Source organism: Trachurus trachurus, assembly GCF_905171665.1.
Source record: "Trachurus trachurus genome assembly, chromosome: 8".
Lineage (NCBI taxonomy): Eukaryota > Metazoa > Chordata > Actinopteri > Carangiformes > Carangidae > Trachurus > Trachurus trachurus.
In genome coordinates this window covers 27,660,399-27,673,906 of record NC_139905.1, presented here as the reverse complement: position 1 = coordinate 27,673,906, position 13,508 = coordinate 27,660,399, and the positions used below count along the sequence as shown (strand labels likewise).

At 40.4% G+C, this 13,508-nt stretch overlaps 3 protein-coding genes across 5 annotated transcripts in view; 1 reads left to right on the top strand and 2 right to left on the bottom strand.

The window, feature by feature from the left end:
• Window positions 1-13,508, bottom strand: part of LOC310990612 (histone acetyltransferase KAT7-like) — a 384,780-nt gene that overhangs the window by 98,204 nt on the left and 273,068 nt on the right. The gene's annotated exons all lie outside the window — the stretch shown is intronic.
• On the bottom strand, window positions 2,073-9,378 carry LOC310990049 (transmembrane protein 106B-like). Of its 2 annotated transcripts, none has more exons than XM_083977274.1 (8): window positions 9,211-9,378; window positions 7,576-7,770; window positions 5,803-5,866; window positions 5,533-5,686; window positions 4,850-4,990; window positions 4,634-4,677; window positions 3,220-3,273; window positions 2,073-2,657 (listed from the first exon to the last, which is right to left on the bottom strand). In XM_083977274.1, the coding sequence occupies exons 2-8, from the start codon at window positions 7,766-7,768 to the stop codon at window positions 2,537-2,539; spliced, it is 771 nt and encodes a 256-aa protein (XP_083833400.1). In that variant the 5' UTR covers window positions 7,769-7,770; window positions 9,211-9,378; the 3' UTR covers window positions 2,073-2,536. The 2 variants fall into 2 exon arrangements, with proteins under 2 accessions (XP_083833400.1, XP_083833399.1); XM_083977273.1 differs by having other exon boundaries at window positions 9,145-9,369.
• nbr1b (NBR1 autophagy cargo receptor b) overlaps window positions 12,058-13,508 on the top strand; it is a 49,570-nt gene continuing 48,119 nt past the window's right edge. The window contains exon 1 of the mRNA XM_083978042.1: window positions 12,058-12,386. Within this exon, the coding sequence (XP_083834168.1) occupies window positions 12,285-12,386 (102 nt within the window). The 5' untranslated portion in view covers window positions 12,058-12,284. The remainder of the gene's footprint in view (window positions 12,387-13,508) is intronic.

Below are 13,508 nucleotides of genomic sequence, written 5' to 3'. Positions count from 1 at the left end.
CTGTAAACACATCATCTGCTTTTTAAAATTTTTGATTTTAATTAAACTGCAACAACAATTTGAAATTAACAACAATTTAAGTTTTTGGTAATTACGCTGTGCTTCTCTAAGGGTCGCAGGAAGTTACGCATTACAACTTTAAAAAGTTACTTGCCCTTCAGGGGCCCCCCAATGGTCACGGGGCCCCAAGTAGGTAATCAAAATCATGTGCATATGCCATTTTGGCTTCTCTTAATATCTGTAATCATGTGACAGTGTCTCTCCCTCCTTTTTAAAATCTTATTTTAGACCTTGCTACTTTTACTTCTTTTTAAATCGCATTTTAGACCTGGCTGCTCTTATTCATTGACACAAGTTTGTAATGGGTTGTGCAATATTGTTGTTATTGTGTATTTTTGTGCATGATGCGTGTTTGTGGTCTTGTGTTGTCTTCCGCTGCTGGTAACATTGTAATTTCCTGCAAAGGATTAATAAAGTATCCTTAACTTAATTTAGTTCTCTTATGCCTCGGGCCGGCTCTGTGGTAGCGGTCGTCAGGAATATCCTCAGAAGCCTGTTGCCATGCCTCCCAGACCCACCCACTGGAAAAAGAAGCGGGGGTCTGGAGTGACGCGTATGTGCTGAGTGAGGCCCCTTCTGGGAGGAGAAGTGGAGCACTTTCCCAAGTTGGAGCGGCCGTCTGCCCAATTTCACGTGAATGCAGCATGAAAAATACGATTGAGTTGCTTGCGATATACAACCGCAACGCTATATGGGAGTAATTCCTACACAATGTACCTTTAAGGTCATATTTTTTTCTCATGGCACAATTCAATCGGATCACAAAATAAAATTTTGACTCCCGTTCACTTACATGGAGATTTTTTCCGAATTGAGGTCCAATGGCGACATTACTTCCTGCTTCCGCCTAGCTTAGAATTTGAGGGAATATCTCTTCTGGGACAGTTCTGTAATTGAAGCACTTGGCAAAGATAATAGAATATACCTTTGAGCCACAGGTGTTTTGTAACTGGCAAATGTGTTATGGCAAAACACGAGGGCCACATCATAACCACGTTACCTTCATATACCTTCAAAATTGGAGGGAATTTTTCTCATGGCACAGTTCTGAAATTAAAGCACTTGATAACTGACAGAGTTTTGATGCACGAATTAAACTTTCTTCATTTCTAATATTTCTAAATCATTCTGTACAGTATTACTGTATTTGATCAGATTTGTTCTGATTCTGTTTTGCAATGGATGTTATTACTACATGTTATGTACAGTTCATTGAAGGCAATTTTGAAGTATGAAAAAGTACAATTTAAAAGGAAAACGTGTGTGTTTCTTTCTCATATTGATTTTGGGTGATTTAAGTGATCTAGTATATATTGAACAACTTAATACTGATATTGCACTAAAATTATTATTTTTTTCTTTTTTGTGCCTGTCATTCACTCCTCCTTGGCCTGTCAGTCAAGGTGTGTTTTAGATTTGGTGGAGAAAAAAAAAAAATTGAGCACCAGTTTCATTCTGTCAACCATATGTTGGCCACAATGATTCAACAGAACTGAGCCACACATATTCCATACAGTATGTGACCCAGTATGAGCCATATCATTATTTGAATTTAGTTTACTCCTGGTAGAAGTCTGGTTTGTTATGGTTCAGTTAAGGCTAATATACCTTGGGGCCAGATGTGGCCCATCATTCACTTCCAAAAGTGGGCCAGGTGAAAGGTTTGTCGTAAATTACTTTTGTGTTTCACAGTCTTGGATATGTCAAAGATTAGTAACAAAATTGATTTTGATGCATTATTAGTTTTTGTGTAGTATCAGATTTGAACTTTTTCAGCCAAAGTTTACAACAATTAGTGGATGTTTTTGACCCATTGACTTCCATTTTAAACAAAGTTTTTGATTGCACAGCAGTAACAGTAGGATCATCCATTCTGAAATGTCAGTGGTTCCCCCTGTTGGGAAGAGGTAAAATCAGTCATTTTTACTGATGATCATCAGATGGCGCCATTTACCTACTATCCAGGTCTGTGCAAAGAAAGCCTATAGTTTCTGAATGGCATCAAACTGGAGGACCACTGTCTTTTTAATGGACTTAATGACCTGACAAAATACTAAATTCCTGCACTTTTCATCACAGTTACCAAATTGTATTGATATATTAACTTCTTCTAGAGATTAATTAAAGGATAGTTTCCAGAACATAGATGGGTTCATTAGCATCAGTATCAGCTTTTAAACCACAGATCTGCTACCACAACATGATTGTGGTTCATCTGTTTGTGTTAAGTCTACTAAAAAAAAAAACATCAGCAGAGTCCAAGCAGACTGAGGTTCCATCACCAGCTTTCTCTCCAACCAACTGCACTAATCTGGAAAACGCACCAATTTCTTCCACCAGACATCTTTCCAGGCCTCATCCATCACTCCAGGAAAATGAATGGCATCCTGCTACATGGTCGTATCTTTCTGAACATTACAGTATCACAGTTCATGGAAGGAAAATAAAAAAAGTATGTCCATCATCTGTTCATCCATCAGGGGGGTGGGGGCTGCACAGGGTGCGGTATTGTACTGTTTGCTCCACAGTCGATGTACTCATACGCCTCAAGAGAGAGCTGCTCATAGTGGGCCAGGTAGTAAACAGTCATCGACATCCTGCAGTGACACAAACACACACACCATAAATGATCTGACCAAAACAAAACAGCTACATACTACACTCACTAACATTATGAGTCATGACTGAGTTTGGTACTTTGTACAGTGTAACATCTCCACAATCAAAGGTTCAAAATATCAAAATCTACAACATTGAGTAACACAGTTAACAGCTGAGGTTAAATTAAATGTTGGCAAACAATGAGGTTTTTCTTCCCCATCCAGTCTGAGGACTGACTGAAGCTTTGTGGGCGGGGAAGTGTTTTAATCCAGTCACCAGTCATGTGAGCAAACTGGGGCAGAAGTCAACACTTAGTAAAGTCAACAATAGTCTCAGTGGAAATGGAAAAACTGTCCTGATATAAGATTTTAGTAAGAAAAGCAGGGATATAAGTAGAAACATATATCTATCTAATGACAAGTAGGACCAAATGACTCATATACGAAGATAACTGAGGGGTTTAAATGTATTACAGGGGCAAGGAGACCCACTGAATGGAGAGTATGGGTCTTGAAACTGTGTGAGAAACCATGGCCCTGTGTTGAACTGGGCACTTACTGTAGGTGCAGATACAGAATGTGGACAGGATAGGCAGGTTTCTTACAGTAGTCCCTGCAGAGAAAAAAGTCCAAACAGCCAATGAATGATCAGTGTAGAGAGACAGCTACAATAATGATTACAGATACACAGCTGTTGAACATGCAGACAACACAATATAAAGTACTATAAAGCTATAAAGTACTCTGACTTTGTACACAGAGCTGAGACACAGTGTTAAATAAACCTGCATGATAACTACAGCAGCTTCCTATACTTATGTATTCTGGCAGAAAATCACATGGCCATTGATTGTGATTTCTGAGTCTGAGAGTTAAAGGGGAATTGCCGTTTTTTTTATCTGGATCTTATTTCTAGCATAAAATACGATCATTTACTCACCCAGATAACTTTGGTGTCATTACAAGTTGTTCCAACGAAATTAGCTCCAGCCGAGAGCCGCGTATATCCATATAATGTGAGTCTACAGGGCAGCGTAATGCAGCCTCTAAATAACACATTATCTGCTGTGAAACTCGTTCCTTTCACCAATATTTTGTTATGATACACTAGTGCTATTCCCCTCTGAGTCCGGGGTTAGCTGTTATCAACATCCGGGGTCTGTAGGTTGACCTACTAACCTCTGACCTGGATGATGTCATCTCTGAGCGCCGCGTGGTGGTACTATGGTTTGTTTCTGCGTGTTTCCGACTTATAAGAACAAAATGACCTGTAAGTAAGTCCAGGCAACCTGGACTTACTAAAGCTCTGGCTAGTTGAGCTAAAAATGGACCCGAATGCCGAAGCGGAATCATTATCATCAAAATGAGCCGTGCAGCGCTCAGAGATGACATCATCCAGGTCAGAGGTTAGTAGGTCAACCTACAGACCCCAGATGTTGATAACAGCTAACCCCGGACTCAGAGGGGAATAGCACTAGCGTATCATAACAAAATATTGGTGAAATGAACGAGTTTCACGGCAGATAATGTGTTATTTAGAGGCTGCATTCGGTAGACTCACATTATATGTATATACGCGGCTCTCGGCTGGATCTAATTTCTTCGGAACGACTTGTAATGACACCAAAGTTTTGATCGTATTTTATGCCAGAAATAAGGTCCAGATTGTAAAAAACGGCAATTCCCCTTTAAATGTCTGTGAGGAGGGTTGACCTGGTTAGAGTATCATAAAACAACCTTTTCGGGTCGAAATAGGGTCCACAAGCCGATCTTAATCATTATCTGTATTTCATTTAAGCTGTAATTCATATTTTTACACCACTTTGATACTGCTGCTCTTCACTTCACAATGCTTACAAACTATATCACATAGCCCTTGCATATGGGTCACCTGCTCAACCCACTGCTGCACACTGCGCCCCTTAACAAGCTACTTTAACCTTTTTTTGGTCAAGTTAGGTACGGTAACTCACCTTAAGCCAGGGTCGGTCAGCTTGATTGGGATCATAAAGGAGTACTGTAAATAAAGAGAAGTCTTTCACTTTTCTCACACTGCCTTCCAGGTCTATATCCATCATCAATGAGTATTTTTAATTCAATATTAACATGTGTTTTCACATAAAAGCCTCCAGCTTATCATGTATGCTAAAATTCACTGCTGTCTATTTCTATAAACTGGGAAGTCTTACCATTTGGATGGACAGAGGTTTGACAGAGGTGACCTCGCTAATGGACACTGCTCCCACCACTGTGACATAGTTGAGGGCCTGCACTGTCAAATTATAGGCCTGCACTGTTGCAAAGTTGTGGTTGGTGATGTTCAACACATTCTGCAAGGAGAAAGCGTTGCGATAGAATGAATCAATTAGTTTAATTGTTTAAAGGGATAGTAGCATTTTTTTTAAAGTGGGGTTGTATGATCTACAACTAGCCCCTAAGTACTTTAATTGCAGTAGAAGACTCTCTGCACTCCTCCCGTTAGCAACACCAGCCCATAGCCCTGCCCAGAGATTTACAACATACAGTGTTGTGAACAGACCCAAAGAAACAGCCTATTTTCGCGGCCTAACAGAGGTTTTACCTTATATTATAGCGAACAATGGAACTCTGTAATTTTTTCAGGTAAAACCTCTTTTAGGCCGTGAAAATAGGCCGTTTCTTTGGGTGTGTTCACAACACTGTATGTTGTAAATCTCTGGGCAGGGCTATGGGCTGGCGTTGCTAACGGGAGGAGTGCAGAGAGTCTTCTACTGCAATTAAAGTAGCCTACTTATGGGCTATTTGTAGATCATACAACCCCCACTTTAAAAAAAAATGCTACTATCCCTTTAAAATCAATGCCATTGCTCTCCCTCCTCCTTTCTCTACCCACCGTGATGTTAATTTGAACGTCATCTTCAGTGAAATAAACAATGGATGACTGCACAGATACTGGAGACAGAAGGACGGCACGAGGAAAGAGGAAGAACAGCACCAGGGCGCTAACCAGGATGCACGCACCGACGGACGCGGCAACGTACAGCTTCCTGAGAGAGGAGGAGACATCAAACACATCAACATATAGTCCAGCCACTTTTTTTTTTGTTTCATTTTTTAGTTTGAGTGTCAAAAAGTTCAAGTGTTGAGTATTTGCTTTCCTTACGTGTGTCTAGGTCTCAGCCTGTGGTCATTGCAGGGGATGACAGCCACCAGTTTGCTCTCCTGACCTGTAACACACATAACATGGAGCTAGTCTACTTGCCAACAATGAGTACCCGGAAATGTTGAGTACCCCAAAGTTTTATGTTAGAAATAGATAGTATCCCCGGAAGTGACCATTTGAAATCCATCAAAATCGGCCCACTGGTGGTTAAAATCTGGTCACTTCCGGTTTAGACAGCCATTTTGAATTTTGAAAATGTCAGAAATGGATTCAGCATCATCAATAACCCCTAAAACCACTCCAATATTGCCCAGATCAGCCAAGTCAATTTTGTTGAAATATTGCCCACATAGGCAATTATGCTAATTTATGCTAATTATGTCTGTTATGCTAATTGCCCAATATATATAAGTTAGCATCCGGCAGTTTCTGAATACTGGAGACCCATATACTATCTATTTCTAACATAAAACTTTGGGGTACTCAACATTTCCGGGTTCACAATGGGGCCCTATGGGCTGGCAAGTAGACTAAGCTTGGTTTCTTGCCCCACTGAAGATAAGAGTGACACACTAAAGAGGTAGTGCGTGTCTTCTAATGCAAAATAACATTATAGTTTTTCTCAGTCGCTTTTGTACATTTCTCAGATCAGAATTGAAATTCTCAAAACTACTTGTTAAATCTTCACATCATTGTGTCACTTGTGCACATCAAAAAACCCTCAACTTCTGGAACCAACTTGGTAAGTGGCAGTTCAACAATGGCTTCACAAATTGAGTAAGCCATTCACTGTTGTGCAGGCAGATTTGAAACCACTGTAAAAAAAAAAATTCAGTTATCAAGACACAAATCTGAAAATACACAACATGGAGATGTTGGTAATTGTTTTTAAAAATGATTGATTTGCTCCATATAAGTGAATAACTGATGTTTAAATATGCCATTCTTGCATTGACTGCAATGTTCACATGAGAGAAAAATTCAAGAATTTGCATATGTTTACAGTAGCGTTTACACTCAAACATTTTGATGCACTGTAGGCTCAATTTTTCATGAATCAAAAAGTCTGAGAAATACGTTTTGTGTAGGACAGTCTGGAGATGCTCTGTAGTAAGTTTGGTGACAATTGAGCAGAAATTGTGGGAGGAGATTTTACAGTTATTGAAAGAAACAGAGTGATGGAGTTCATAATTTGTAATGAGTTTAAGTGGACAAAAGTTTCTGCAGTATTGGGGTTACATTTTGGTGAAAGTTGCAAAACTGTAGCATGTACCGTAGGAATTTTTAAAGTTTTAAAATGGAAACACTTATTGTGCCCTAGGAATACAATAGTGTCCTGGCAGCATAGCTATGTTCACATTTCTACTTTTGTTTTTTTCTTTGTGCTATGCAGTTCTGACTTTTCCTTTCTGCATCGCAATGACATGGTCTGTCAACAAATTACAGTACAAACAGTAAAAGTGTAAATGTGAATTTTGTCCAGTCTCTTGCAATCTCCCACATACACGGAGGTGTAACTTACAGTTTACAATAATTGTCATCAAAACTGAGAAATGCACTTACTGTTTTGCAAATGTTGAGAATGATTCAAGAAATGTAGCCTACCAAAGCAACTGAGAAAAACTGTAATTGTTGGCATCCTCTTGCCCAGATTCATTCCACAGCCACTGTGTCTGGCACTGAGCTGTCCAGGTGTGTGTGTGTGTGTGTGTGTGTGTGTGTGTGTGTGTGTGTGTGTGTGTGTGTGTGTGTGTGTGTGTGTGTGTTCTGTACCTCTGGGAATCCGCCCAGTCCCCTTGCAGGTTGGACAGTCAACTGTTTCTCTGGAGCTGTCTCTCCTGTTGGAGCACCTCCTCTTGAGGTCATCCTTTTCAATGATAGACTGCTGGTCGTCGTCATGGCAGCTCCCACTGCGCTGTGGTCCAGACTTGCTGGTACCCTGACCCATGCTAAGAACAGCCCCCATACCTGGAGAAAAGAAAGGGGTCAACTGCAAAACCATCATCAGTAACATAAATATTTTTTTCACTGTATATATATCAATATATTAAAGGTCCAGTGTGTAATAATTGTCAAGGTTTATTGGCAAAATCTGAATATACTACCCATGAATATATTTGTATAAGTGTATAATCGCTATAAAATAAAATTTGTTTCGTTTTTGTAGCCTCATAATTCTTCTTTCATATATACATATAGAAAGGGTCTTGCTTTAGAGAGTGTCGCCATCTTGTGCCTCCAGGTTTGTACGGTAGCCCAAACAGAAAATCCAGCCAACCAGAGAGCAGGTTTCGCCATGAACCAACAAAGAAGAAGGAGAATGAAACAGCAGACATATGGTAAAATGGTTTAGATCTTCACCTCATTGGTCCATGCTCCTCAAATACTCCCAGTTGTCCCAGTTGTAGTAAACAAGTTTTTTTTTGTCCTCAGAGGCCACTGTCACTTTGTCGACAGGAGGGGTCTATCTAGAATCTGAATGCTAGTTGCCCCCCATTTTACACACTGGACCTTTAAGTAAACATAATTCTATTAAAGGGATAGTTCACCCAAAATTCAAATTGAAGCCCTGACATGAGAAATTGTTCCACCGGTCATTGCAAATCACGCGAGATTTGCACTGACACAGGAAGAGCAGTGAACTGAGACACTGGGAGCTTCCACTACAAACAAGCTTAAAACATAGACTTATTTAATTTTTTTTCGGAACAATTTCTCATGTCGGGGCTTCACTACAAGAGGGACAACAGACGAGCAGTATGGAGGTATTTGGATGTTTTTTGGTGTGTCCTTTTGAACGAAGAAAAGTGGTATCCATTCACAACCATTGTATGGACAAATACCCCCCCCCCCCCCCCACACACACACACTCTTTGGGTGAACTATCCCTTTAATTGTCAGTTAGCTTCACATTCAAATTCAAAGGTTATGATTTCAGATTAATATAATATTAATAAAAATCATTATTCCACATATGACTTCCTCTTACTGTAAATTGTAGGCCTACAACATTTAGCTTCAATTGCAATGTCCTTTAGCCTATATTTGTGTTATATTTGTGACAAATTCAATTTTTGTATCTGAGATATTCATTTTATGATATGTTTATGTTCATTCTTAAAACATTCAGAATGATTCCGTTCGCATAAGCCCTGTCCTGATCTAACCTATGGATGCACTACTACACCAGATAGGAAGTCTGAAGTGCGGCTCCCTGTGAACGTCATTTACAGCCAAATAGACACACAGGTGAAGAGAAAGTGTAAAGAAATGTCACGAGACAACACGAAGTGGTACTAGAGCAGCACATAACGACCATCTTTACAACACGTCGTAGCTTACTTTCATTTCCCGTTAGTTACTGATCTGCGACATAGTCAGCCACTCGCCACAGGACTGACAGCTCACCTGACAGCTCCGCGTCTCTCACACTGTTGACCGCTTCTGATGATGGGCTTTATGGCTGCGTCGGGGTTCGTCTGTGCTCGTGACAGCGGTACACAGGTTCAACTTATGGGTCCAACACACTGCAGTCCATAGTCCAACACCGTCACACCCACACAACACAACACAACAGACAAACACTTCCTGTTACGAGCTTTCAAAGTAAAGCAGTCCGGGTAGGCCTACACTGCCCCTCCCCTATTGCATCTCCATTCAGCTCATTAATGAATGGTTTGTTCAACCAGTTGAAATGAACCTGAAACTCTGCAGGTGAAAACCAACTTTTGATCTTGAGTTAAGTTAGATAGTTTATTCATATATTAAATAATTGTAGACATAAAATATAAAAATAAAATAAAAACATATGCACAGCATATTAAAATTACAACAATTTCTTATATTGACATGCCCGCATGATTAGGCCTATGTATATTTTGTATGTTGTAGACATGTTACATTAAGTGTCCATCCTAAGGCCTTTCAATATTGTCGGTATAATATGTTTAAAATTAAGGATAATAAATAGGTAAAATAAACATACAGTCAACTGTTGCCTAAAACATTTTAATTATATGTATAGCTATGAATACACATTACCTCTTCCCATGAAATGACAATGATTTATTCTTGATAAAGTCAAAATTATTCCAACTTTATGGGCAACAGTGTATTATATATTATATAGCCTACCATTTGTGTTCTCGAGCACTTTAAATCTCTTTTAAAAACTCATCTCTTTTCCTTGGCATTTTAGTTAGTTTAGTTTAGTTTATATGTCTTCACTCTTGTTTTATTGTTTTATTGCATGTTTTATTGTAGCTACATTACCTGTATCCCATCTAGTTTTATTACCACTAGTTTTGCTTGTGTGTTTTATTGTACAGCACTTTGGACAACCTGGGTTGTATTTTTAAATGTGCTATATAAATAAATATGTATTGTATTGTATGTAGGCTATATTTTGCTGGAATAGTTCTGTCAGATGTAATAACGGAAGGAGGCTGTCTATTTAAGTTGCTCTTCCACCTGAGGCAGGATGGGATAGGTGTTGTACTGTGACAAGCTACCTGTGTCTATATTGCACTACCATGCTACTGATTGGCAGCTCTGTCTTCTGAAATGACTTGGAGTAGCATGCTATGCTGTTATCCAAAGCTGTAGTTTCATAATGTTACTGTAACAACACACACCATTCAGTATGCCATTATCCTGATGGTGTCAGTCCAAACAGGTCAGCTATTTTGGCTGCTGGCATGGAATGAATAGGACTCAATCTATGAGGTGAACAATAAAACCTTATAAAAGGTTCACCTTTATGGCCACCAGTTAGTATATTGTGGCCACAAAATATCAGTGTGACGTGCATGATCCAGTCTGGAATGACATCATAGTGAAAGACATCTAAAGTATGAGAAACTGGGGATGGTTGTAACACTTTCTGTCTCAGCTCCTACAACTTGCAAAATGTTCAGGGTAGGGCTCTCAAATTTTGACACAGGGTTAGTCCCCTCATTTGTCCACTACAAATAGCAGTGCCTCAAACCTCTTAAAGTTTAAACTATATCACAGAATTCACTATTTGGTGTCAAATGCAAGGAGTGCCACACAACCTAGGGTTAATTGTAACAGTGAGATTGAAAACTAAAAACTGAGACCACACCACAAAATATGCATGCAAGTTTATTGTGCATGTTCACTAAAGAATCTTCCTATGGTTCAGTACAAAAAGAACTCATCACTGATGGTTAAATGAAGAACAGTGACAGTGGTGTGGATCCTTACATTAGAAAGCTGTCTTAAAGAACATTTTCTGATAATGCCAATGAATGGTGTATATCAGTGCTCAAAGTGGGGTCTGGGGACCCCAGGGTCCTTGAGGGGGTCCCCAACTTTTTCTCAACATTTTACAAAAGATTTGTGAAATATCTGGAAAAAAAAAAAAGTATGTAATGCACTTTTCTTCCTAAAATTCATGCCATTGGCCCTAATTTTAACATACATTGACTAAAAAAGTAACATTATTCAGTCTCATATCAAATATTTGTGTATTTCTGGTGTTTGTTTCCAAATGTTGTCCAATGGGGTCCGTGGTGTAATTTGTGTCAGTCTAGGGGTTCTTGATGTAAAAAAGTTTGAGAACCACTGGACTAGAGCAGTGGTTCTCAAAGTGGGGTCCGGGGGCCCCCAGGGGTCCTTGAGAGGGTTCAAGGGGGTCCCCAACTTTTTCTTGATTTTTTTTTTTTGTAGGCCTATATTTTGTTGGGGCTTTTTCGCCTTTAACGCAGGAGAGTTGAGAGAGACAGGAAATGGGAGGCAGAGAGAGGGGGAATGACACGCAGGATAGGGCCACTCGATGCAGGATTCGAACCGGCAGTGAGGACTAAGGTGCACCGCCCCCCCCTTACCACTTTTCTCTTTAATTAAAAAAAAAAAACTTTTTATTTTTTTATTGGAATTTTTGTTTTTTGAGAAAGTTTGCTTCAACATTTTGTCCAATGGGGGTCCGTGGTCTAATTTGTGTCAATTTAGGATTTACTGAAATCCAGGGTGCAGACATTACTACTGTATTTAGACGTGACAGAAAGCGGCCATGTCGCCCGCCGTCGCTAGGTGGCAGTGTCGTAAAACAGCACGGTCCTGAAACTGCTGCAGGAACATCAGTAGAGCCAGAGCGGACCTGAACGTTGATGCAGGGACGGTTCAGGAGCATAGGAGAGTACCGCTGGTTGATGAGTTGAGGTGGGGTTCATATATTTTCTTAGGTTACAGCCCATGGACATATTTAGAACAACCACACACTTCTAGCTGCGCTATTTTTTGCACAGTGACGTAGCAGCGGGTGTACCTCGGCGGTTCCGGACACATGGTGCAGAGTGGGCGTGTCTTCGGTGCTGATGTAAACACAAAATACCCTCATCCCCCGTTGGATAAGTCACATTGGACTGAATTGGCGAGATTAACCCAAATACCCTGATTGGACCGGGGGAGCGCGCTGTCCGTCGTCTGTAAGATGTGTTAGAGCCCAGAGAGGCGACAACATGGACTTCTACATCAACCTGAAGGTGAATTTCAGGGGAAATTCGAAGAATTTCCTCCTGTCGGGAACGGAGACCAAGAGCTGGGAGTCGATGGAGGCCATGGTAAGAGAGGGGCGATCAGTGGGCGATCACTGCACACAGCCTGCTCACACACACACACACACACTGTCGTAGGCTACATTTACCGCTGATTGTGGTCGTAGTTGACTCTGGTGGGGATTAGTGCACTAGCTCTGGTCGCTTATTGTGTCGCCAGAGATGCTGCTGATGAAACAACATCGGCTCCATACAGCTGTGAAGCTTCCATCAGACTGACAGCAGAGGTGCCACAGGGCAGGAGGCTAACGCTGCAAGTCCTTAAGTGTCATTATAGTCGGTTGTCGTCATGGAAACGCTGTTTACCAGCTCAGCTAACTGGTTTTGAGTAGTCCGAATTACACATTAACCATTTGAATTGTGTGCATCAAGCCTGTTAGCTGCATGGAGACGTGGGGAAGTGATGAGAGTCTCAGGCCCAGCAGGAGCTGTTCTAAATACACGTGAAGACCATAAGCATGGTCGGCCTAATAATGTAATACATGCCCACTGCTGCTTGACCGTTTTTTATTTTTTATTTTATCATATTGTAATCACATTATTACATTATTACCAGATGGTTTCCTGTTCTTTCCAGAGCTTATTCAGTTTTTGCTTGCTCATCTCCCACCACGATCACCTGTTGTCTTGATCAATCCAGTATAAAATGGTGTGTGGAAGCCATGAGAGTACAGCACCATCCAATTTAAGAAAGTCTGGTACAAGACAAAGCACACATATTCCTAATTCGTTGATAAGAAAACCTCAGTCTTACAGAACAAATAGGCTACCTACTGCAACATAATACTGCCCAACAAACAACAGCTTAAAAAAAAAAAAACTCGAACAATGAAAGTATTTCCAGTGGATGGAAGCAATGGGAGGGTGGGTACCATGAGGTATGATCTCAACCGTCTCTCTGGCTTTCTCTTTGCATCACTGTGCTTTCTGTTTCTCACTGAATTGATGGACATTTAAAGCAGAAGTAAGCGATATTTTTGTGTTAATATAAGTCTTAAATAGTTATATCTTCCCACAGCAATCACTTACATAGAGTGTTTGGACTGAAACACGGGTCTGTCAGTCACTCTGCTCTGCTCTGAGCCGAGGAGAAAACTTTTCTCGTATCCTACAAGTTTTATCCAATGA